At 52.7% G+C, this 24177-nt stretch overlaps 1 protein-coding gene across 5 annotated transcripts in view; it reads right to left on the bottom strand.

The window, feature by feature from the left end:
* The window catches only part of SLC6A2 (solute carrier family 6 member 2), a 58681-nt gene extending 34714 nt beyond the window's left edge, over positions 1–23967 (bottom strand). The window contains exons 1-3 of one of the 5 annotated variants that reach the window (XM_058706767.1): positions 23686–23967; positions 13171–13495; positions 462–593 (exon numbers count right to left, since the gene is read on the bottom strand). In XM_058706767.1, coding sequence (XP_058562750.1) covers positions 462–593; positions 13171–13444 — 406 coding nt within the window. In that variant the 5' untranslated portion in view covers positions 13445–13495; positions 23686–23967. The other 4 variants (XM_058706764.1, XM_058706765.1, XM_058706768.1 and 1 more) reach the window with 4 other exon arrangements.
* Positions 23968–24177: the final 210 nt, after the last annotated feature.

The raw sequence follows: 24177 nt of genomic DNA, 5'->3' as shown, positions 1-24177 counted from the left end.
CCCAAATGCAAGCAGGCTTCATCACCTGTCCCAGATGTGATCGATTAGTCGTGGCTGCTGTATTCAGGACTGTGAGACAATTTCCTAGCTGAGCCCAGAAAGGTCTACGATCTATTTATCATGTCTGCCATGGGAGCAAGAGGGGAGAATAGAGGCATGTGTTGAGTACTTCTAGCACTTTTGTAAATATTTCCCATACAGGAAACAGACACCCTCTGGTCAGTCAGCAGTGGAGGCTGGACTGGTACCCAGGCTCCCAGACTTTCTAGGCTAAGCTGGCCTTGACACACCAAGGGCTCTCCGTGTAGCTTGCAATGGTGGATGCTTTTGACCTTGCCAATACCTACGAATCCCACAAGAGAGCTGGTCTACCCCTCGGATCCCACCTTTGGAGCAGTTTCTCCAAGGGCACCAAGGAAATCTTTTGGACACTGCTAGACTCCCCTGCACCCATCCTTTACCTTTGAAAAATGGGCAGATCTTCCACACTGTGGCTGCCCCTTCTCGGTTGTACTGGCCCAGAGCCAACTCCATGTAGAACAGGGGCATCCCAGCAATGATAAGGAACAGGGTGTACGGGATCAGAAAGGCACCTGGAGGACACAGAGGCAGAGCGTGACTCCCTGGACCCCTGGCCAGCCTTGCGTCTGCCCCCTGCACCTGCTTGGATCAATGTCTACCAGAGCCTAAGTGTCCTCAGTTATCTGCTCCCCGGCCACTTCCCAAGGGGTGTTTTGTGGTAGGGAAATAGATTGAACACAGAGCACTCAAGACAAATAATCGTAACAGTAACAGTAACAGTAATTGTTGTGGGACCAGGAAAAACCATCACTATGATAATGAGGTTGTGTGGTCAAATCAGTAAAATCTGGGTTAATCAAAGCTGAACAAGCTTGTTCCTGGCAGGATTCTTCTGGCCTTGGATACACATAGGCACACACTATGAAGCACCATGAAGACGCTTAGAGGTATAGTCTTTACCAACTTCATTTAAATGCAGAACCTTTTCTTTCATGGATCACCACTCTGGGGAATGCCAGTTGCCCCAAACCCTCCTTTTAAAGGTCAGAAAGTTGACATCAGTGAGGGAGAGACAGTGCCCAAAGCCGCACATGATTGAGTTTCTAACTTTGCTTATATTTGTCTCATTTTCAGGTCACATGGGGCTTTCCCAAACACAATCTCACTGGATTATTACTTTCACAGCTGCTCAGAGACATGATCAGACAGGGTCATTATGTCCCCCACCTCCGGGGGAAACTGAGGGCAGAGAAGGGAGTTGAATCAGGCCTGTTCTTGCTACTGAAGGGACAGAAGCAGGATTCACATTCAGGTCTTCAAATGCATCAGGCTCCCCCTGCTACAGGCGACTGAAGGCAAATAATCCCTAGAGCGAGTGTCTGACCAGGGAAGAAACCCACCCAGAGCATCGCAGACACCAGTGAGAGCCCCTGGCCATGGGCAGCAACTCATCCCCAAGAGAATTCCTGCTGGGATGAGACGTGTGTGAGTCTCAGAGATGATGCTCAGTGTGTCCGGCAGCCTGGGGCGAGCTTACCGGGCTCTGACGCCGTTAGGTGACTCACTGGGATACGTGCCATGTCAGCCCAGGCTGCCAGCGTGACCGAAGCAAAATGCCAGCTCCTTTTCCTGACGCAGCTGGAGGTGGCCAGGCCAGATCCACACTCGTCCCCGCCTCTGGCCTTTGGCGGAGATGCAGTAACCTTGGAAACCAAACACTCTCTGGCCCGCCCACACCAGGAAAGTGCAGAAGCCGGGAAATATTTAATGACAGTAGCAGGAGGAATATAACATCCTGTGCTGTGTTCCAGGTGCTTTCCATGCAAGGTCTCATTCGACCTTCACAGTGACCCTAAGATGCAGCGATGATTGCTATCTCCATTTTCCAGACGTGGAAACTGAGGCTCCAAGCTAGCGGGGAATTATGGCAAAGTCACGCGGCACCCCAGGTTCAAACTCACCCAGTCTCACTTACTCAGACTGAGCCCCCACTTTCTTCCCAGGGCTGCTCCTCGGAAAGCCCAGGGATCTTAAGGACAAAGCGTGAAGTGTCGGCCCCAGTGCTCTGGGATCCAGTCCCTTCCGAAGCAAGAGAAGGACCAGCACTGTGGGCACAGGAAAGACACTAGCAGGAAGTGAGTCCCTCCTACGTATCATGTAGGCACTGGGCCCTGGACATCCGTGATCCCATCGACCCTAAGTCTGAGGTAGCAACTGCTATGCCCATTTCTCGGAGGGGGAAACTGAGGCTTGGAGAAATCCAGTGACTTGACCAAGGTCACCCAGCCAGTAAGTGATGGATCTGGGGTTTGGCCCTAGGTCTGCCTGCCTCCAGAGCTCCAGAGCCATTCCCAACATAATTTGTAGACGCCAGAATATTCCAGCTTCAGTGAGGGACGTGAGGCTGAACAGGGTCTCAGAGGGGAGGCTGTCCTGGAACTGGGGATCTGGGGCCAGCTTAGCCATCTCGTCAGTTGGTCATATATACTGGTCCAATACCCCATCCCCTGCTCCCTGCTGGACCTCTTTGAATGCCCACGTGCCACCCTCTCTCGTCCCCTCCTCATTTCTTGCTTTCAGACTCCACCTTGTCCTTCTCCCTCTCCCACACGCACAGAGGGCCGACCTGGTACCTGAGCTCTCGTCTGTCCACGGTGCTAGCAGTAATGGTGGTGGCGATGGGACTGACGCTGGTAATGTGACAGAGGTAGTTGGTGGTGGTGATGGTGACATTGGTGAACATCTGTTATATGACGAGCCACACACTGAGCTTTTATGTAATTCTTCATTTGAAATCATCCCTGAGACATAATTACCGCTATTTCCACTCAACAGATGAGGAAACTGAGGCTAATAAGAAAGGTTAAGTTGCTTGTCCAGACTAGAATAATCTGGACATCCCTTTGAGCCCCACTCTGTCTCCCACCGCCTTGCCACTGCCCTCGGGAGACGGGAGCCAGAGAGTAGGGGAAACAGACGCATCTGACTGTTGAATAGGTCTGAAGACTGAGGTCGGTGGCCCGAGGGACGGCGGGGAAGGAAAGAGAGGGGCTCACGGCTCAGATGTTGGCACTGGCGTTCCTTTCCACAGCGAAGGGAAAGAGCAACGTCAGCCAACTAACCAGGCGTCTCACTCGGGCCAATGTCCCCCACTCCAAACCTCCGGGTGGCCGGAGGTATACAACAGGTAGGTAAATTGCCCAGTTGGACATTCGTCTCCTCTTGTGCTTGGCTGGGAGTGCCAGCGGAGGAGATTAGGAGGGAGGATGACAGGTCTGCACGAGCCCGAGGCTCTTCTCTGTGAGCGCCTGTGATGTGAGCCCAGCCACTGCTTCAGGAGGAAACAGCCCAAGAACACTCCAGAATGATGGCGCAGCTGAGTGTGAATAAAAACCAGAAAGCTGCCCAGGGGCCAGTGCCTTATTCCGAAAGAAGACACTGACCAACTGGCTGGTCCAAGCCCCCCTTGCAGAAAGATCTGGAGGAAGCTGGAGCAGGGCTGGAGAGCCAGAAAGGGGTTTCAGGGATGCCTGAGGTCAGCCGAGGAGGCCTCGCTCAGAAACAGCCCCGCAGCGGCTCCTGGGAAACTGAGGCTGGACTGCAAACTTTCCAGAAGCTACTGCCCTGCAAGGCCCATAACCACCACATCCCCAAGGCCCTGCTACGTCTTCACACGGGGCAGTACCAGCTGCAAACTGGCCTTGCACAGGGTCTGAGAGCTGAGAGCCTCAGACGCCACAGCCCACAATCCTGTCTTGATTCTGGAATGCTCTCTCTGGTTACGGAGGTCCTGGTGTACAGACCCAGAGGAGCACCCACAGGGCGTATCTCCTGAGGCTCTCAGCTCCTGGCAGTCTTCACACAAATGCACGCACACAGATGTACACCCGTGCACACTCGTGACCCTTCTGCACAGTGACACACACGAACACCCGAGGAAAGACCTGTGGGCCGTAAAAGAGACTCTGACAAATGGCCTTCGGATGAATTTAGTAAGGAAAGCGTCCGTCCCATCACCGCTAGCCCAGGGCACACTGCCTGCCACCTCACCATTAAAGAGGCACCGCACTGGTCAGAGAGGGGTTCTGGAATCTTCTGTACAAATGCCAAGCCCTCAGGAAGTGAAGCCCAGGGGCACCAAGTTCCGAGTGGGATGCGCTGGGGCAGATGAGGAGGGCAAATGAGAGGAGCTCAGGAAAGGGGAGGGAATGTCTGCAGGGCCCTCAGCAGGAGGCAGAAGGGCAGAGGCCCACTGGGAATCCGGGGTGAGCTGGAGAGAGTGTGACCAGGGAGGGGCTGCAGGAAGGAGAGCTGGGTCCCTCAGGGAACCCACTTCCCAGTCTGCTGAGGGCCAGATTCCTCCAACTGTGCCTTCTGGCCACAGCCTGATATATCAAGAAGTGAAGACTCGTGGGACTGTTCCCTCGGCGCCCGTGGCTCAGCTGTGGATGGGCAGCGGCTGCGGCTTTCGCCAGAGTTCCAAGAAAACCTCGGTCAATGCCGAGAGTAGCCAGATTTGTGCCCTCGCCCTGAACACCCTGAAGGCATAGCAGACATAAGGGCGCAAGAGAGGGTGACATCTGCATGAGAGCCGGTGCTGCTCGCGGCAGGCACGCGGGTGGGGCCGGGGGGCAAGGTGGCCCTGGCATTGGACACCGCACATGGCCACGGTTTTCCACATGACCCATCAGGCTGCACCTTTTAAATCAAACATGCTCTGTCTTCGTGCCTCGACAAGTGCACGTTCGTAACTGTTCTATCATAAGGTTCCGTTTTGGAGCCCTCGCCTCTGAGAGCCCTGTGCCACAACGGGGCGGCGAAGGGGGGAGCCCCACCTCAGCTCTGTCCAGGGACACGCAAGGCCTTTTGCAGGTATGTATGGACTATTGCACACACATGTCTAAGCTCTGTCCACACCCCTGCAGACCACAGGCCTCTGGCCTCCCCTGGGGCCTGCGGCCTGTGCACATTACAGAAGGAATGAAGCGAGAGGCCCGTTCAGACCCAGAAGGAGGTTGGGGCGTTTGCACAGGGAATGACTGGGAACCGCTATCTGGAGTGGTGGCGGGGGTCGGGGGAGGGGGGGCAGTGTTCTCGGTGGGCAGGCCTCGGTGAGAAGGGAAAGAGGGCGGAGCAGGGCTGTCTAAAGCACAGGGCCCCGGGGAAGACCCCCTGTGACACAGTATGGAATACGGATACAGTAAAACCTTGGTTTGCAAGCATAATTCATTCCAGAAACATGTGTCCAAATCCAAAGCACTTGTATATCAACGCGAATTTCCCCATAAGAAATAAGGGAAACTCAGATGATTCATTCCACAGCCCCAAAATATTCATATAAAAATCATTACAATATGGTAATAGGATGCAAAATAAGAAAGAAAATTCAAAACATAAAGAAAAATAAACAGATTAACCTGCGCTTACCTTGGAAAACCTTCGTGGCTGGTATAAGGGAGACGGGAGAGAGGAGGGTTACTGTGTAGGACGACTTTCACTATCCCTAACAGAATCTCTGCTATCTATCGGCTCAATGGAATCTTTTTCTTTTCACATGACTTTAACCAGGAGCTTATCCAATGACCTAGAAGGAAGCCAAGCATTCCTAAGCTTCCTCTTGTATAGAAAAGCAAAGGATTGTCCATCGGTGCTTTGAAGGGACAAAAATACACTACTGCCAGTCATGGGCACCTTCCAACGTTCTGGAAAATCACTGATTTCTGCCAAACACCGAGGCCTGAGACGGAGCACCTGAGCCTAGGAGACGATTACCTATAATTCCGCAGTGAGAGAGAGAGAGAGAGAGAGAGAGAGAGAGAGAAGAACGATTGGCTCCGAATCATTGGCTCCGTTGTGATCATGTGACATTCAACGTCACGTACCACTCGTATTGCAAGACATCATTGCTTTATCAAGTTAAAATTTTTTAGAAATGTGTGCCTCGTCTTGCGGAAACACTCGAAAAACAAGTTACTCACCATCCAAGGTTTTACTATATCTGGTCTCTGCTCTGGGTTTCTGAGACAGAGCTCTTAAAAACCCCTTGTAATTTTCTTCTTCTCTTTTAATGTTTATTCATTTATTCTGAGAGAGAGAGAGAGAGAGAGAGAGACAGGCAGAAAGGGAGAGAGAACACGAACACACGAGCAGGGGAGGAGCAGAGAGAAAATCCCACGCAGGCTCCACGCCTCTGTCAGCGCACAGCCCCACACTGGGCTCCATCTCACCAAGTGTGAGACCATGACCTAAGCCCAAATCACGAGTCAGATGCCCAACCGACTGAGCAACCCAGGTGCCCCAAACCCTTGTAATTTTCTGAGTGGGGGTGATAGGAATGTCTTACACAGGGCTCCTAAATCCCTTGGAATTTTCTGGGTGATACGAGTATCTTTCATTCTAATGAGACAATTCCCGGTGAGCTCCTGGACAGGGGCTGGTCACCAGAAGAGCCAAGCCCTGATTAGAAGCTTGGAACTTTCAGCCCCAGGTTCCAACCTCCAGGAAAGAAAGAAGGGCTAGAGACAAATAAAGCTAATATCGATTACGCCTGCGTGATGAAGCTTCCATAAAAATCTCTGAACTACGGAACCTGGAAAACCTCCAGGCTGGTGAACATCAGAACAGGCCAGGAGGGTGGCACAGCCCAACTCCATGAGGACAGAAGCTCCCGCACTCAGGACTCGTCCAGAACTTGCCCCGTACACCTCCTCATTGGTATCCTTTACCATACCTTTTATAACAAACTGGAAAATGTAAGTTAGTGCTTCCCTGAGTTCTATGAGCGGCTGTGGCACATTACTGACCTGAAGAGAGGATCATGGAAACCCCTGAGTTATAGCCAGGTGGTCAGAAGCACAGGTGACAGCTTGAGACCCATGGGTGGCATCTGAAGTGGGGGCAGTCTTGCGGGACTGAGTCCTTAACCTCAGGGGTCTGCCAACTCCCGGTTGCCAGTGTCAGGACTGAATTGTAGGACACCCCGCTGGGGTCTGGGGAGCCGGAGAATTGGCCAGTGCATCTCTGGTTTGCTGTGATAATTGGAGACGATGGAGAAGTAACTACCTGGCGCTTAGCAGGCACTCTGTAAACGGGAATCACATCCCACCATCACACCGCAGAGCGTGCACAGTGCAACTTTGTAAACTGGAAATCGCCAAGTTGACAAGTGCCTGTGCAGGGGACGGTGGCCGGGTCCTGCACGGAGCACAGCGCCGAATGCCTGCTGGAGGCTCACCAGCACAGGAGGACGTGGAGGCGGTCCCCCGGACCCTTCATGTCCCTATCCCGAGTGAGGCCCGTTACTCCCCCTGTGGCCGTCCCCCTTTCAGAGGTGCCCACGGCCAGCTGAGGCTCTGCTGAACCTGGCAGCCGACCTGTCCCTCTGGCCGGAACTGCTTTTTCGCCTTCCCCAAATCCCTCCCCCGCAGCCTTCACTTTCCACCTTCTTTTTGTCCTTAGCACCATGGAGAATGGAACAGATCAGTCTTGTCCAAAGCAATGCTGTGCACGCTGGGTGTCGGGCATAGGGCCACCCACCACCCCCACCCCCAAGTCTCTGCCAGTTAAACAGCTGGCTTCACACGGCCATTTCTTTAGAGAAACACTCCGCTTCTTACAATAAACGAAGCCCAGATCATTCATGTTTGTCAACACAGACTCTGCCCAGGGTAGGATATTGGAACCATGCGGTGACCACTCGTGTTTCCTCCTCCCCGAGACTCATCTGCCCCTGCCCACTGGCCCCAGGATCCCTTTAACCTCAGCCCAAGTGGAGCCTCGCAGCTCTTGAGTCCTCCTGACTTTTACTGAGATTGGCCAGGAGCACGGGTGCACCCCTCTGCAGAAATGCCTGCTGCTCCGGGAGGAAGTTCCACACAAAACGAGCAGCACGGTCACTTTAGGGGCTTCCCGCTGACCTCCGGGCCTTCAGTCTGAGACCCGGGAACATCCCCAGCAAGGAGAAATGCCCACTTCCTGACGGATTAACACCCCTGCTCCCTTAAGGAGGGCAAAGGGGGTTAAAAGCAGGGAGACTAGCATTGGGGCTCCCCTCCGCATGGGGCGATTCTCTCTCTGCTGTCAACTTTGCAGGGTCTGACCTGATATTTATTAAGAATTCTGGGGCTTTCCATATAGCTCCTTGAAGGTTCTGGTTTCCTATCTCCATTCTGGTCTCTTCAAAATGAACAAATAAGAGGGCATTTGGGATGCTCAGAACTGTCTTTTGGAAGGCAACACAACTCACAAAGATCACTAGAACCTCATCCCCCTCATCTGGGATATAATACTTCCAATCACAGAACCCCAAATGACGTTAGCTTTTAGGATGTTTACAATAGACTAAGAGCTCTCTCAAGATGGGGATTGCCTTTTGCTCATCTCCACGTTCCTGGCATATGATGAGCACATCGGAAATGTTTTCTGGTTAAATAAATGGTTCCCAGAAGGGAGTCACAGGGAGGATGCAGCTAATGAATTCCCCAGGGCCCTCCTCTACTTGCATGGTGACCTAATCCTTAGTTAGGCAGCTGGGTCTGGGACCACAGGACAGGGTGTAGCATTTATCCCCATGAAATCCCATCTTGTTGGAAACAGCTTCTCTAGATCTTTTACGGCCAGCTCAGAGCAGTGAGCCCCCTCCTGCTGATGACCCCAGATTAAAGTCTCAGCTCTAGCCCCCGATGAGCACCTCATTCCTGCAAACTCGTCAGCGGAGGGCCACGCCGGCTGGCCGGCTCATGTGTGCCTGAGCCGAACCGTCAGCGTCAGGGTCAGGCTTGGCAAGCTCAGGGTGTAGACGGCCTCCTACAGCCAGGCCGGAGGTGAGGGCATTGAGTCTGCAAACCTCTGACCTCTGTACCAGCCATGCTTCACACCCAGCCTCCAGAAGCCCAGATATTTTGGCCGAGAGGGTTGCCCCCCACGGGCTGTGCATACCTGAGATGCTCAGCTTACTCAGGAAAGGAGGAGAACCCTATCCGGGACCAGAACCTCATCTCACGGGACCTGGTGCGGGACTGTTAATCCCCCTTTTCCAGGTGAGGAAAGTGCAGTGGGGCGAGGCTGGACTGCCAGGACCTGGAACAAAGAAAGCCTAGGTCTTGCCTCTTGCTTTCCCGTGACCCAGATGTGCCTAATTTCCAGCCTTATTCCCCTTCCTCAGTTCTTCCTTAGAATTAGTTCTGCTCCCTCCAAAACCAGGACGCCACTGGGTCTAGCCTGTGGTTAAAAATCACCAAATGAGGGGCGCCTGGGTGGCGCAGTCGGTTAAGCGTCCGACTTCAGCCAGGTCACGATCTCGCGGTCCGTGAGTTCGAGCCCCGCGTCAGGCTCTGGGCTGATGGCTCGGAGCCTGGAGTCTGTTTCCGATTCTGTGTCTCCCTCTCTCTCTGCCCCTCCCCCGTTCATGCTCTGTCTCTCTCTGTCCCAAAAATAAATAAAAAACGTTGAAAAAAAAATTAAAAAAAATTAAAAAATCACCAAATGATAACAATAATAGGCGCGGGTCCATTTATTGAACCCCCACTATGTTGCACACGTCATCACCCTGCTGATGAGAAAGTATACTCTTTCCCCTTCTCTGCACAAGAAAACTGACGCCCAGAGAGGAGGAGTCCAAGACTACATTTCCAGGAAGTGTCAGGCTCAGATGCAAACGTGGGTCTGTCTGAACCTAGAGACCATGTGTCTGACGGCACAGGACTTGTCTCAAACTGAAGCGGCCGTTGCCGAGACCCCTTCCCTGGCAGGGAGGCAGACATGGGGACCCGGTCGATCTGCCTACGCCTCCCCAGACGTCAGCGCGGCCAGGCCCAAGACCACCACCGGTGCAGGGACAGTATCTAGCACCCTGAAAATAGCCCCACTGCCCGGCACTCCGTTTGAGAAGGTTCCGAACCCTGGAAATTTCAAGGCATTCCCCATCGGCAGCTTCCCGTATTTGTGCGTCCCAGCAGCTGGCCTATGCGAAGATGTTCAGGCAGGCTCATCTTTCCCAGGAATTAACTCAGAAAGTATTAGCCGGGGGCCTAAACTCCTGGCACTTTTACCATTTCAAAACACCCTCCAGTATGGGCCAGCGTGAGCAGCCAGGCGCGGAGGTTACTTTGGTAAACTGGCACCGGAGGAGAACACAGGCCATGAAATAAACAGGGCAGGTGAGTCCGGGCTTAAGTGCAGAGCCGAGCCAGGTCATTGGAGAGGGACAGGTCTTGGGGGTCACTTACGCTCACCTCCAGCTGTAGTGGGGAACTCGGGCGTAGAGACGGGCTGGGCTGTGCCCACAGAAACAGAGCTGGGATTCAAACTTGGGTCTTTTGGCTGCTTGCCAACCTGCTTGCCCATCTCAGGGGCTGACTTTAGAATTACATTTAAGAATTGATCCCCAAGGAGCAGCCAGGGGGTCTCCGCAGAGATCAAGCTCAGAAGGGGCCAGCTGAACTCCCCCAGAGGGGTGAGGAGAAAAGGATCTGCCTTCGAGTCTGCGACGGAAATGGGAGGCTGCCTCGCTCCCCTGTGCCATCCATGGCCACCCCAGCCAGAAATGGAAATTCACTGGGACAACTTCTCCACCCCTTAGCCTGGCATTCAAGGTCTCCGGGGCCGGGCCCCAACTTGTCTCTCCGCCCTTATCGCTGATGGCTTGCCCTCCTGCCAGCCCGCACTCCTAGTCTCTGCGATGATCGCACGTGCATTCTCGAATAAAATGCCTCCTATCTTCTTCTCAAGGCTTGTCCATGCACCTCCCTTCCCTTCCTTGGGGCGGTGCTCCAAGCACAGTCCACCTCCGAATCTTTCCCAAGCAGCCCCTCTTCGGGCCTTTAGAGCACCTGTCACCTCTCCCACCCATGTCACACGTCATTAAAATGTTAAGGAAAAGCAGCAGCTACCTTTACTAAGGCCATGCTCTCTGCCTGGCTCTCCACCAGCATTATCATATCATCACGTCCTTATCCTCTGAGCTGAAAGCCATTCTTTCCATTTGACAGATGAGGACACTGAGGCTTCAGAGGCTGCCCCAAATCACACTGCCAGAAGTTGGAACCCGGGACTCCACGGCCAAGGCCCCTAACTTCTAGATTGCTGGCCCCACCCCTCCCAGCGCATGCTGCCTCTCTGGGTTAGTTAGTGTTTCTGGATAGGCATTAGGTCTCTGAGGACTTGGACCATTTTCATTCATTTATTCACTCAACAGAAGTTTGTTGGGTACCTTCTATCGCATTCCTAGGATCTAGACTTTACTTTGGGCATTAGAAATGGAGGAAGAAGTGACAGTCTATGCCCTCAATGTGCCCCAGTCTGTGTGGGTGACAGATACACAAAGCAATAAATGACCGAACAACGCAGGTGGGTGATATACAGGGCTAGCAGACCCAAGAGAGGGAGCTTCTGGCCAAATTTACCTACAAATTGGAACCTGTGACAAATCGGCTATGTTTGTGCCCTGAGCCCCTGGTATGTCACCTTTCAGGCAGCAGGTAGTCACAATTGGTGGCAATGACCAAGTGAGCACACGGTGTCAGCGGGGCCCCAGAATATCCATCTAGCTGATGTGTGCAGCTGGCCATCTGGGATCCTTGGAGTTTCACCCAACGCTTATAACAGTGGCAGTGGCGTGGGGATGGCATATGACACTTCAGGTGACTGAAGCTCCTGGCAGGCAGGTGTGGTGATGAATCTATCTAGGTGACCCCTGCAGAGCCCAGCACTGTGCCTCACACCAGGGAGGAACTTGTAAATATTGCTGATTATTGATAGAGGCTTCTGCTGTCTGGGGACACATGGTCTCAGATGGTCACTGAGGTCATGCTAGATGGCACATCTCAGGGTCTCTCAGTCTGTCTTCCATCCATCACCTCCCCACTTGCTAAAAATACACGGAAGCTGTATTTCCTCCCTTCCTGGGTCCAAAGGGCCAGAATTCTTACACCTGACCAGAGACTCTTGAGAGGCCACAGCAGCCAAACACGGAAGAGTGTCACCTCTGGGTCACGTTTCCCATTTCTCCACCAAAGCAAGTGTCCAGAGCAAACACTGAAGCAAACAGCTGGGTCCCAGACCCTATGGGGCAGATCTCAAGCTTTCCCTTTACCTGGTTCCAGGTAAGGAAACATCTGCCCTGCCTCCCTCTGAGCCCCTGGAGTCCTGAGCTACAGTTGCTGCCAGGCGGGATGGCCCAGGGAACAGAGAGAAGTTTCCAGAGCTGAGCCCCCGTGTGCCAACTTCTTCCTTCCTGTCATTTTTCCAGGCTCTCCACAGGGCACCCCTGAACTCTAGCAAATGAGCACAGGACTGGTGTGGTTTAGGCACCCACGAGCAAAGGCCCTCAGGAAGGAGCTAGGCTCTTGTGTCCTGTCCCCCCAAGCTGCTTCTTCCAGGGCTCTGCCATTTGGTTGGGCTATAGTTGGTCTCTAGACTTCATCCCAGGCAAGTGGGTAGCGTGTCACCCTGCACGGGAAAGGGGAGAGAGCCTCGCTACTTCCACTGGAGTTTTCTCCAGGCCCCTCTCCTACTCCACCCTGCATCAGAGCCAAGGACCCCAGGCGGCTGCAGGGGGCAAAGGCTTCACCTGCCTCAAGCATCGGGCCAGTTCTTGGTCCCTAATGACCCATTCCTACCTAGACTGTGCACTGCGGCCCCTCCATCAAAACAAGCACCAACATGACAGTGGAGCTCTCTGACATTAGCTTCTCTTTGTGGGTCTCAGTTCCAGAGTCTCTGTCCCCAAGAATGCAAGGCCTCCCAAGTGCCTTCAGGGAACCCACATCCTCTCTCCCCTTCTGGCCCAGAGGTCCCTGCCCCAAGACTCAAAGTGCTGGAGTTAGGATCACTGTGTGCCTGGCTGTCACATCCTGTGCACTTCTGGCACCCCTTGCAGAGCTCTCCAAATCTTCTTGCGAACCATCAAAAGATCACCTACATTCCTCATGCACCTATCACTGTCCAGGGGCAAGCCTCCACTTCCCCTTTCCACTGAGGACTCCAATTCTGTGTCCGTGAGCCCCGTGCAGACCCTTCTGCGCTCCAGACTCGCTCGCGTGCTTCCTCTTCTCCCGCGCATCCCAGCTCCTCCATCCCGGCCCCGGTCCTGGCCACTGCTGCGGTCAGGTAGCCTCCCAAGTCCAAACCCCAGCCCATCAGGGGGCTCACCGCCACCATTCTTGTAGCAGAGGTAGGGGAAGCGCCACACGTTGGCCAGGTCCACCGCGAAGCCGATCACTGACAGCAGGAAGTCGATCTTCTTGCCCCAGGTCTCCCGGGGCTGCTCGTCGCCATCGCGGGACGCCAGGAGACACTGGACGCCGTTGCGCTCTTTCACCACCAACAGCTCCGCGGCTTTGCGCCCTTGCACCGGCTGCTCCGGCCCCGGGTCCGCCCCGCCGTTCTCGGGCTGCACCTGCGGCTTCATCCGCGCCAGAAGCATGGGTGCGGTTGGCGAGGGGGACGTCAGCCGTACTGGGAGCGCGCCGAGGCTCTGCTTGGATAAAAGGAAAAGATGTGGTCACTAGGCCATCCCGCCCTCCAGGCGCCTCCCGAGACCTCCCGGGAGCGCGGGGATAGAGCGGCCAGCGCGCGCACCGAGCGGACGCAGGGTTCCCCCAGACTCGCACGCGTCTGTTGGTAAAATTTGGAAAGAGCGGTAGTGGCGCGGAACTGAGACGGAACTTAAGAGTTGGAGACCAACCCTGCCGGCCCTGTGGGTCTGGTCCCGGACCCCACAGCGCTTCCCTCATTCGCCCGCTCCCTCTCGCCCCCAAATGGCTGGGTTGGGACACGCGGAGGCGGAGGTTTCCCAGGGCGGTGACCCTGCCCGTGCCGTTGGCTGCCCCCTGTCCCCCAGCTCGGGATCTGTGCCACCTCCGGCAGCCCCAGGAGCCTCCCGACACTTACCCCTCCGCACTTCAAAGTCGCTACCGCTCTCGCTCTGCGCACGCAGCCGGGGTCTCCGGCACACCTCGGCCGGGCGGCGCGCAGGGCGCACTCACGTGTCCGGCAGCGCCGCGGTCCCGGGTGCCCCGCCTGGCCGCGACGGGCTGTGGGGCGCCGGCCGGGGCTGGGCTCCGCCGCGTGGCGCTCGGGCGCGGCCCCAGGAGCGCGGGAGGCGCGGGGCGGCCGGCGGGGCGCGCGCTGGCTGCTTCTGGCCGCGCCGGGCGGGGGCCGGGCTGGTAATGTAGCCTGCGCCCCAGGTAACGCGCCGATTGCATTAAGCCCGCGCCGGGCCCGCTCCGTCTGGAGCCTGTTAGCGCTAATGGAGACTGACAGCGTGGCCGGGGCCGGGCAGGGGCGGGGGCGCGGCGCGGGCTCGGGGGGCGACTCGGGGACCCGGGTGCCCGCTCCCTTTCCAGCACGCACCGGCGCGCCAGGCGCAGCTCCCGGGGGCCACCGGGCTCTGGCTTCCCACCGCGGGAAGAGAGCGAGACGCCCAGAACTGGGGTCAGAGTCGCGTCTGAGAGGGGGCCGGGAGAGCAAACGACCCGAGTCAGCACGGGCTCTGTCATCTGCCGCAGGCCATTGAAACTTACCCTGCCAGACTTTCTCCGTCAACGAAGTGGGAATGTTCTGCTCAGCGCATTGCCGCGGTCGGCAAACAGGCAAACACGATGGCTGGCCGGCCAGTTGGCCGGCTTGGGGTTGAAAGGTCACGCCCCAACCCTTACTCCTCCATCTCTGTTACCGGCAGGCTAGCCCAGATTTGCAGTTCTGACCCTCGTTCTATCGGGCTTCATTCATTTCTCCACTCATTCATTTACCCCTAACTCATTTGTTCCTATCCGTGCCTGCTATGTGCCAGGCACTGTTCTAGGCCTGCACAACTTAACTCAAAAATCCCTGCCCGGGTGGCGTTGATATTCTGCCAGGGAGAGACAGGGGAATCAAGAAGCAAAATAAATGCACACTTTCTATGGTATGTGAGGTGATATTTGCATAGGGAAAAACAGCACGGTAGGGGATGCGCAGTGCTGTGTGTGGGGAGGGTGGGGAGGCAGTTGGGTCAGGGGATCTGAGAAGGCGACGTTTAAGCAAGGAAATGGACCTGGTATTCACGGATGCATTCCCTTGTTTGTCTATTGGTTAATTGATCCATTCTTCCAACGATCACCTGCTACATGCCTGAACAGTGCTGGCTAATGGAGCTAGTTCCTGCCATCAAGGAGCTGACAGTCCAGTGTGTAAAGAGTCCATCACGACCCAGATTGGTCAGGGCCCGTTGTAACCACAGGGGTATGGAAACCGGTTGGAGCCGAGTCGGCAAGTAAGGGCAAGTAAGTAAGGGGTAATCCAAGAAGGCGTCACAAAAGTGACAACACTTAAGTGGGATGGACAGGAATTTGGATAAACCCAGGCGTGCTGACCTCTCTGTCCTTTAAACATTCCAAGCTCAGACCCACCCCAGGACCTTTACACTTGCTGTTCCCTTTGCCTGAGTTGTTCAGATCTCAGTTCAGTGGTCCCTTCCTGTCCAGTCAAACCTGAAATACACCCCCACTCTCTATCATGTTGCCCTGTTTTATTCCCTTCATTACATCAGTACACAAATTTATTTGTTCATTTCTTGTATGTCTTCTCTTGGGTAGCATATGACTCCGTGAGGGGAGGAACCTTGGCTGTCGTACACACCACTGTGTTCCTAATACCTGGAACATACTAGGGCACCAATTAGTATGGAAACTGAATGGATTAATGGTAGTGCATGGAGGTGCTTAGAGCATTTTCGCCAGGGGAACCAGCAGGACAAATATCCTCTGTGAAGGATGTGGAGAGAAGAGGATGGGAAATGAAGGATGGTGAGCCTGCCCTGGCCTTCTGGCGGCTGATGATGGGTAGAGGCAGAAGGTCAGGGAAAGGACTGAGCAAAGGTCTCAGGAGTGCCCGGCACCACAGGTTCCCATCCACCAAGGATGTTAATCTTCTTTGGCCCATGGACAGTCTTGACAAGCCTGTGAGGAAAGCAGGGAAGAAAACACCTTTCCATTTCTCAGGTCAGGAAACTGTGGCTCTGAGGATCCAAGGGACCTGCCTGAGGTCCCACAGGTTGGAAATGACAAAGTTGAAATGAGAACCCAGGCCTCCCGGCTCCCAGCCCCTGTCCCCTCCACCAGTTTATGGAGGGAGACACTCAGAATGTCTCTAGTGATCACGTTTCCCTCCTCTCCTTTTACCCCATGCCCCACCCAGCTGGCCCTGAACACCCACCTCTGAACACCTCAGCCTTCCCCCCGCCATAGCACCCCCATGGAGGATCCCCATCGCCTCACTGCAAAAACCTCCCGGCTGGCCACCTCACATCCAGTATCGGTCTGATCACCTCCCTCTTCCGTCTCCTCTTCTGTCTCCTCCGAGAGACGACACACAAAATGTGATGTAATTAACCGCGGATTGAAGGTCATTTTATTTTCTTCTTTATGCTTGTCTTTGTGTGCCAACTTGTCTACAGTGAGCATTTGATACTCGTGCAATCAGAAGACGATAACCCACAGTTTCTCGAAATCCTCCAATCTTTTCGACATAATATCGAAACACCTTTAGCATGACGGACAAGACTCTGCCCGCCCGTTCAGGTACCCTGGATACCTCGTGCCTCTGGATTTTTAACTATGCCGTTCCTTTCTTCGTCTACCCGGAGAACTCCTATTCATCCTTCAAAACCTCAGAAGTCATGCCCACTGTAAAGCCCTTCCTGGTAACCACCTCCTTCTTTATACTGCTTTGTGTATTTGTCTAGTACAGTTATCGGTGTGATTTCCCTACTAGGGGTAAGGAAAGTGCCCAATATTTCCTGTTACACAGCTTGTGCTATGGAGATGTGTACAAAACAGAACTAGAAGAGATCTCAATCATCGGCTGGGTTTGGGTTATCGGTCGTTTATGTTGGATTCCTCCAGAAGCCTAACCTGAAACAAAGATTTGAGTTCAAGTAGTTTACTTAGGAGGCAATTCCTGGAAGCACTGGTATAGGAGTGGGGAGGAGAGGCGAGAAAGGAAAAGGAACCAAGAGAGGGGACGTTAAGGGGCAGTTACAGCTGTGGGCAGCTGGTGTTTAATTCTGCTAGGGATCTCCGGGAGGCTGCGTAGAGCAGGTCCCTGTCGTCCCACTCCTGGGCAAGGAAGTTGGAGTATTTACCCATTAAGGCTGTTCCCAGGGTGCTAACTTGCCAGCATTTCCAGCCTGCCTGGCGTGTGGGCTGAACATGTTCCAGCTGCCAGGAAGAGGCTTCTAGCAGAGTCCGGGTACTGGCGGTGAGGAGCTGGTGGTGGGGTCTGCGTTGGCAGGCACGGCATGGGCGGGGGCGCTGTAAGTGAGCCACGGGGCTGGGGGGAGGCATCCCCCCACTCATGCACACCATCAGAGGGCCAGTCAGCAAGCCCAGAGGGTTCCACCTGGTGGTTTCAGAGACTTCTGGGGGACAGCAGTGGAAACACCAGGCTGGGACTGGGCCGAAGGGGAAGGCGTCTCTCTCCATTTCTGACCCAGACTCCCTGCGCATCTCTCCAAGAGCCACGGGGCCATGTGGCTTCTCTCCATACCCTGCATTCTGCCCTTCCAGGTGGCCTGAGGGCAAGTGGGTGGGCAGACGGCTGGAGCATTATCAGAGCTAACTTGATCTCGGGGGAGGCGTCACTTCCACTTACCATGGCACTTGGTGACACAGGCCATGGGCACAAGGCGATGGCTGGTGCTGTCAGTCCAGCTCTGGACATCTCCTGGCAGACGCCAAGACCCTGATACGCAAAGGATAGGCTGGAGGACATTTGGAAGCCAAGGGTCTGGGTACTGGAGGTGTCTCAAGAACACTGTCAGAACTTGGACCTTCATTGCACGGATGGGGGAACTAAGGCCAGAGAAGAGGAGAGGTTTGCCTGTAAATTTTCTGCTTGCCTGCCTTCCTTCCTTCCTTCCTTCCTTCCTTCCTTCCTTCCTTTTTCCCTCTTCCCTCCCTCCCTCTCTTCTCTTCTTCCTCCCTCTGTGCCCCCCACTTCCCTCCTTCCTTCCTTCCTTCCTTCCTTCCTTCCTTCCTTCCTTCCTTCCTTCCTTCCTTTTTCTTTGCCTGTTTGTTTTGTTTGGTTTTGTTTTGTCTTTTAACCAGGGGCATTAGACCTATGTCCTTGCACATGACCTGCCCTGGGGCCATTGGTCACCGGCATAACTTACATTGTATTTACAAATAGCATAAAAGTCCCCGTAATAAAAGACCCAGAGAAGCTGAAATCGGTCTCCTCCAGAACACCTCCCACCAAAGCCCCTCAGTCCTTGAGGCTTCTAACTCACCCATAGGCGGCTCAGACCTTAGAGTCTCCTCTGTTGAGCACCTACCCCAACTGGCCACATCCGGGCCCTGGCATGAAAGAGCATCCATCCGTCACTGACGTCCACGTTTACATCCTCCGCCTGAATCCAACCACAGACTGCATGTCTCTACGTGGGTGATAAAAGGCACCTGGAATTCACCGTGTCCGAAATAGAATTCTTGAGCTCCCCTTCCTGACTTTCCCACAAACATGTTCTTCCTCCTTCTCCCTCATCTCAGGTGATGACATCTTCTTCCTTCTAGGTCCTCAAGCCAAAAAACCTTGGAGTTGGCCCTGACTCCACTTTTTCATTCTTCCACATCCAATGCTATTGCAAACTCTTTGCGTCCAAGTGGCCTCACCCCTCCCCACCTCCACGGGGACCAGGCTGCTCCAGGCCATGCCGTCTCTCACCTGGATTACTGTGCAGTCTCTGAGTGGCCTCCCTCACTCTCCCCTTTGCCCTGAAGTTTAAGCCCTACCCCGTTGCCAGACCTTTTGGAGATGAGCTCAGATCCTGTCCCTCTATCTCCATGCTCTCATCTTACTCGGGGGAAAACCAAAGTCCTTCCAAGGGTGATATGGATGAACAAGTAAACACATCCTTTTGCGGACTCGCCAATGCAAGCCCAGCTAAGCCCTGTGGCCCCCGAGGCGTGGGAATCAGGCAAGGACACAGGCCCTGGGCAAGAAGAGAACGGGACGGGCAGGTGGTATGGCAGAAAGAACCCCCGGGGCTGGGAGTCAGCACCCAGGGTCCCGACTCCTGCTCGGCTTGATTTCAGGCTTTGGGGTAATGGCCAAGTCCAATGACAACATGGGGATGAACCACAGGAAGAAGAAAAACAGAAAAAAGGGAGGTCAGGAGAGGAGCTGGGGAGGGAGAAAAGGAAAGGAGGCGTTCAAGGCAAAGGGACTCCTTCCCTTGGGAAGAAAGGTGGTCCTCCCTCCTCTGCAAGAGCCCCTTAAGACATCCCTTGGCCTTAAGGTAGTCATGAGTTATGGCGACATGGTGCTCACACCTAGTTTGTGCCCATCTCCACGGCAGAGGGGATTTGTGCTCAGCTGAGCAGAATGAGCCATACATAGCCAGGTTGGCACAAGGACTTTGCATCCCTGGGGAATACCAGAGCAAGGGGGGACCCCCCCAGGAACCTTCATGCCCAGGTACCCTCCGTTAGAAGACCAGAAATGCCTTAGGTAATCTGATGAAATGTAGATTCTCCCAGAAATATGCACATACACACAGCATTTCTAACTTAGTGTGAAATGTATCATACGTGAGCGAAAGCATATAAAACAGGTATGAACAGTTTACAGTTTAAATAATATTAATGATATGAACATAGAAGAACCCACCTCCATGGGTTGAGAAGTAGAGCATTTCCATAGTCAGTTAAGCGTCTGACTTCGGCTCAGGTCATGATCTCACGGCTTGTGAGTTCGAGCCCCATATCGGGTTCTGTGCTAATAGCTCAGAGCCTGGAGCCTGCTTGGGATTCTGTGTCTCCCTCCCTGCCCCGCTCACGCCCTGTCTCTCTCACACGCACAAAAAGAAATAAACATTAAAAAAAAAAAAAAAAAGGAAAAAGAGCGTTTCTGGTTCCCCATCAGCCCCTGTGTGCCCTTCCTCAACAGCCCCCTTCACTGCTCTCCCCCACTCCAAGGCAACCACCACCCCTTGCTTAGCAAGTAATCATTTCTTTGTCTTTCTTTACCACCTACCGATATCTCCCCAACAATACATAGTTGGAGTCCTTTTGTCCTTCTTTGAACTTCATATACAAAGAATCACACTACAGACATTTCTGTGACTTCTTTGGCTGAATACCACATTTTTGAGATTCATCCGCGATGGAGTGAGCTGTAGTTCACTCATTCTTATTGTTGGATATATTCGTTGTATCGGAGGAAGAGTAACTAATTCATTTATTCATTCAACTGTTGAAGGACATTTGGATTATTTCCATGTGTTTAATATTTGAACAACGCTGCCCATAAACTTTGGTACAGACTACTCTGTGCATGTGTGCATGGGTTTCTAGAGTTTCTATACTTAGCAAATCGCTGGTTGGTAGTGTATGTGTCTGTTCCGCTTTATCAAGGAATGCCAAACTATTTTCTAAGATGGTTGTACCATCCTCCCCAAAGCTGGGTATTATTTACACTTTGAATTTTTGCTAGTCTTTTATTATTTTTTAAAAAATTTTTAACGTTTATTCATTTTTGAGGGACAGAGAGAGACAGAGTGCGAATGGGGGAGGGGCAGAGAGAGAGGGAGACACAGAATCGGAAGCAGGCTCCAGGCGTTAGCTGTCAGCACAGAGCCTGATCCAGGGCTCCAACCCATGAACCGTGAGATCATGACCTGAGCTAAAGTCAGGTGCTTAACCAACTGAGCCACCCAATCGCCCCTGAATTTTTGCCAGTCTTTTATTTTTTTTAATTTAAAAAAAAATTTTTTTAATGTTTATTTATTTCTGAGACAGAGAGAGACAGAGCATGAGTAGGGGAGGGGCAGAAAGAGAGGGAGACACAGAATCAGAAGCAGGCTCCAGGCTCCAAGCTGTCAGCACAGAGCCCGACGCGGGGCTCGAACTCACAGACCCCGAGATCATGACCTGGGCTGAAGTCGGACGCTTAACGGACTGAGCCACCCAGGCGCCCCTTTGCCAGTCTTTTAGATGTAGCTTTAACCTGCATCTTCCTGACTTCTAATGACGTGGAGTATCCTTTCACATGTGTATTGTCCATGTGTGTTTCTTTTTGTCCTGTAAAATGATGACGTGGTTGGTGCAATTTGCTTGTTTGTTTGTTATTTTCTATTGGCTTGTTCGTCTTTTCTTCATGATTCATAGTAGTTCCTAGTATTCTGGGTACAAATATTTGTCAGTTTTATTGCAAACATCTTTTCTTGGTTGCATTATAAGTCTTTTTTCCCTACGTGGTAAGGAAAACCTTTATTTTCACATAAATAAAGGTTATTAATGTTAATGTAATGTTCATTTAATTTAACTTTTCTTTTGGTTTAAGTATTTATGTTTCAGTTAAGAAATCCTTCCCTACCTAGGGGGCACCTGGGTGGCTCAGTCGGTTAAACGTCCGACTTCGACTCAGGTCATGATCTCACAGTCCATGATTTCGAGCCCCGAGTCAGGCTGTGTGCTGACAGCTCAGAGCCTGGAGCCTGCTTCCAATTCTGTGTCTCTTCTCCCTCTGACCCTCCCCTACTTGCACTCTGTCTCTCTCTCAAAACAAAATAAAAACATAAAAAAAAAAATCCTTTCCTACCTGATATTTTCCTAAATTACAATTTAAAATTTGCCAGGTTTTCCCTTTATACTCCCCTTCAATAGCTTAACTAACGTTACTGCCTCGGTACAGACTTTCACTTGTAAGATGAGTGCTGGGGCCTAACGTAAAGCATGGTGACCATAGGTAACAACAGCATGTTACGTATCTGAAATTTGCTAAGACAGTAGAGCTAATGTGTTCTGACCATACCCCAAAAAAGAGAACTCTATGGGAGGTGATGGATATGTTAATTAACTTAATTACGGCAACCGTATCACAATGTGTATGTATATCAGATGATCACATCGTACACTTTAAATACATACAATTTTACCTGTCAGTTGTACCTCAATAAAGCCAGGAAAACAAACAGACGAACAGCATTGCTTTGTAATATGGTCTTGCCACCTGATGGGCCAAGATGCTTCAGTTCTCTTTCAGGAGTGTCTTGGCCGTGCTATTCTTCACGAATTTCAGAATCAGCTTGCTGAGCTCCTTGAAAAATCCCACTGGAGGTTCCACCGCGATTACACTGATTGTAGAGATCGATATGGGGAGACCTGACATTTCTACAGGATTCGGTCTTTCTATCCAAGAGCACAGTGCATACCTCTGTGTATCTGTCATCTTTAACGTACAAAGCATTTTAAGCAGAGGTTAGGGGATCTTCAGATTCCCACATGCAACCCATCTCAGAATCCCTTGACATTGCCTCCTGCTAGCCTCCAGGCTCTCTTTTCTCCGTGTCATACACGTGAACCCATTCTTACAGCTACCTCTCACCCCCTCCCGGTTCGTCCTTCTGGTGTCCATTCCGAAGAAACTGACCAGCCTCAGCTTCTTCTGCAGCTTGGAGATACAAGACGGTGAACTGGCTGAAGCGTAGTTTTAGGAGCCACGACGCACGAGCTCTAATCCTCGTTCCGCCCCGTGCTGTCTGGGAAATCTTGGCCAAGTTCCCCTATTTCTTTTGTGCGTCTCAGTTTCTTCATCTATAAAATGGGTGAGATGGGGATGGCAACCGTACCCATCCACAGCATTGTCGAGAGGATTAAATGAATAAATACATGCAAAGCACTCAGAGCCATAGACCAGCACGGCGTAACGTGTTACTTCTGTTGCTTCAAAACCTTTATTTCGTATGTCTGTGGGAGATAGGGGTCTTCTCCAGAATTTTAAATCAGGTTTATCGGACGTCACCATTCAGGCCTGGGATGGAATCACAAATATACGTTGATATGACAATGATGAGTGCGGAATTGGAATTTTTTTAGAGAAAGTTGGGAGGGTTCAAAGCCTGGACTCACCACTTGCGTGCTGGGTGCCTTTGGTTTCTGAGCCTCAGGTTTCCCACTTTTTTTTAATTTTTAATTTTTTTTTCAAGAGAGAGTGAGCGCAGGAGCAGGGGGTGGGGAGTGGACAGGGAGAGACAGAGAGAGGGAGAGAGAGAGAGAGTCTAAGCAGGCTCCACGCTTAGCATGGAGCCCAACGCGGGGCTTGATCCCACAACCCCGGGATCGTGACCTGAGCCCAATTCAAGAGTCAGACGCTCAACTCACTGAGCCACCCAGGTGCCCCTCAGTTTTCCTGCTTGTAAAATGGGAGTAACATGGGGCACCTGGGTGGCTCAGTCTGTTAGGCGTCTGACTTGGGCTCAGGTCATCATCTCACAGTTCGTGGGTTTGAGCCCTTCGTTGGGCTCTGTGCTGACAGTTAGAAGCCTGGAGCCTGCTTCAGGTTCTGTGTCTCCCTCTCTCTCTGCCCCTTCCCTGCTCACACACACTCTCTCTCAAAAACAAATAAACATTTTATTTAAAAAAATTGTTTTTAATGTTTTTATTTATTTTTGAGACAGAGAGAGACAGAACACGAGCAGGGGAGGGGCAGAGAGAGAGGGAGACACAGAATCCGAAGCAGGCTCCAGGCTCCGAGCTGTCAGCACAGAGTGTGACATGGGTCTTGAACTCACGGACTGTGAGATCATGACCTGAACTGAAGCTGGACGCTCAACCGACTGAGCCACCCAGGCGCCCCAAAAACAAATAAACATTTTAAAAAAATGTTTAAATGGGGGTAACATACCTGTTCGATAAGATAACCAATGGGAAGGACTTTGATATCATTATTGGAAGAGACCCATTTCTCAAGATTCCACGATGCCAGCTGCCGCCGTGTCCCCAGGGGTCACTGCTTCTTCCTAGAGGCCTTTCCCTCTCTGCCACTCTCCCAGATCCCAGATCACACTAGGCTAGCAGGCCGTGCAAAGGTGCAGATTCCTTGGTCCCATCCCAGAGATTTGGATTCAGTGGATCTGCAGCAGGGGCCTGGAATCTGCATGTTTACAGTGTGTTTAATTCCTGTTTAAAAAAACAGAATTCCGGTGTTAGTGACACGTTTCATAAACATAGTCCCAGGCGGAGAGTGGCTGCAGCAATTTCCACCTGCTTTGCTTGACCCGAGCTCCTTCTTTCTCTCGCACTGGTGCACTTTTCTTCCTTTTGCTGTGGCCGCTTAGCAAAGAGCACACAGCCACTTCCTGGCTGAGCTGTGTTTTCCCTGGGAGGGGTGAACGGG

Source organism: Neofelis nebulosa, chromosome 17 (genome assembly GCF_028018385.1).
Source record: "Neofelis nebulosa isolate mNeoNeb1 chromosome 17, mNeoNeb1.pri, whole genome shotgun sequence".
In the NCBI taxonomy this organism is placed as follows: domain Eukaryota; kingdom Metazoa; phylum Chordata; class Mammalia; order Carnivora; family Felidae; genus Neofelis; species Neofelis nebulosa.
Note: the sequence above shows the minus strand (reverse complement) of the source record. Positions and strands in the feature narration are given on the sequence as shown.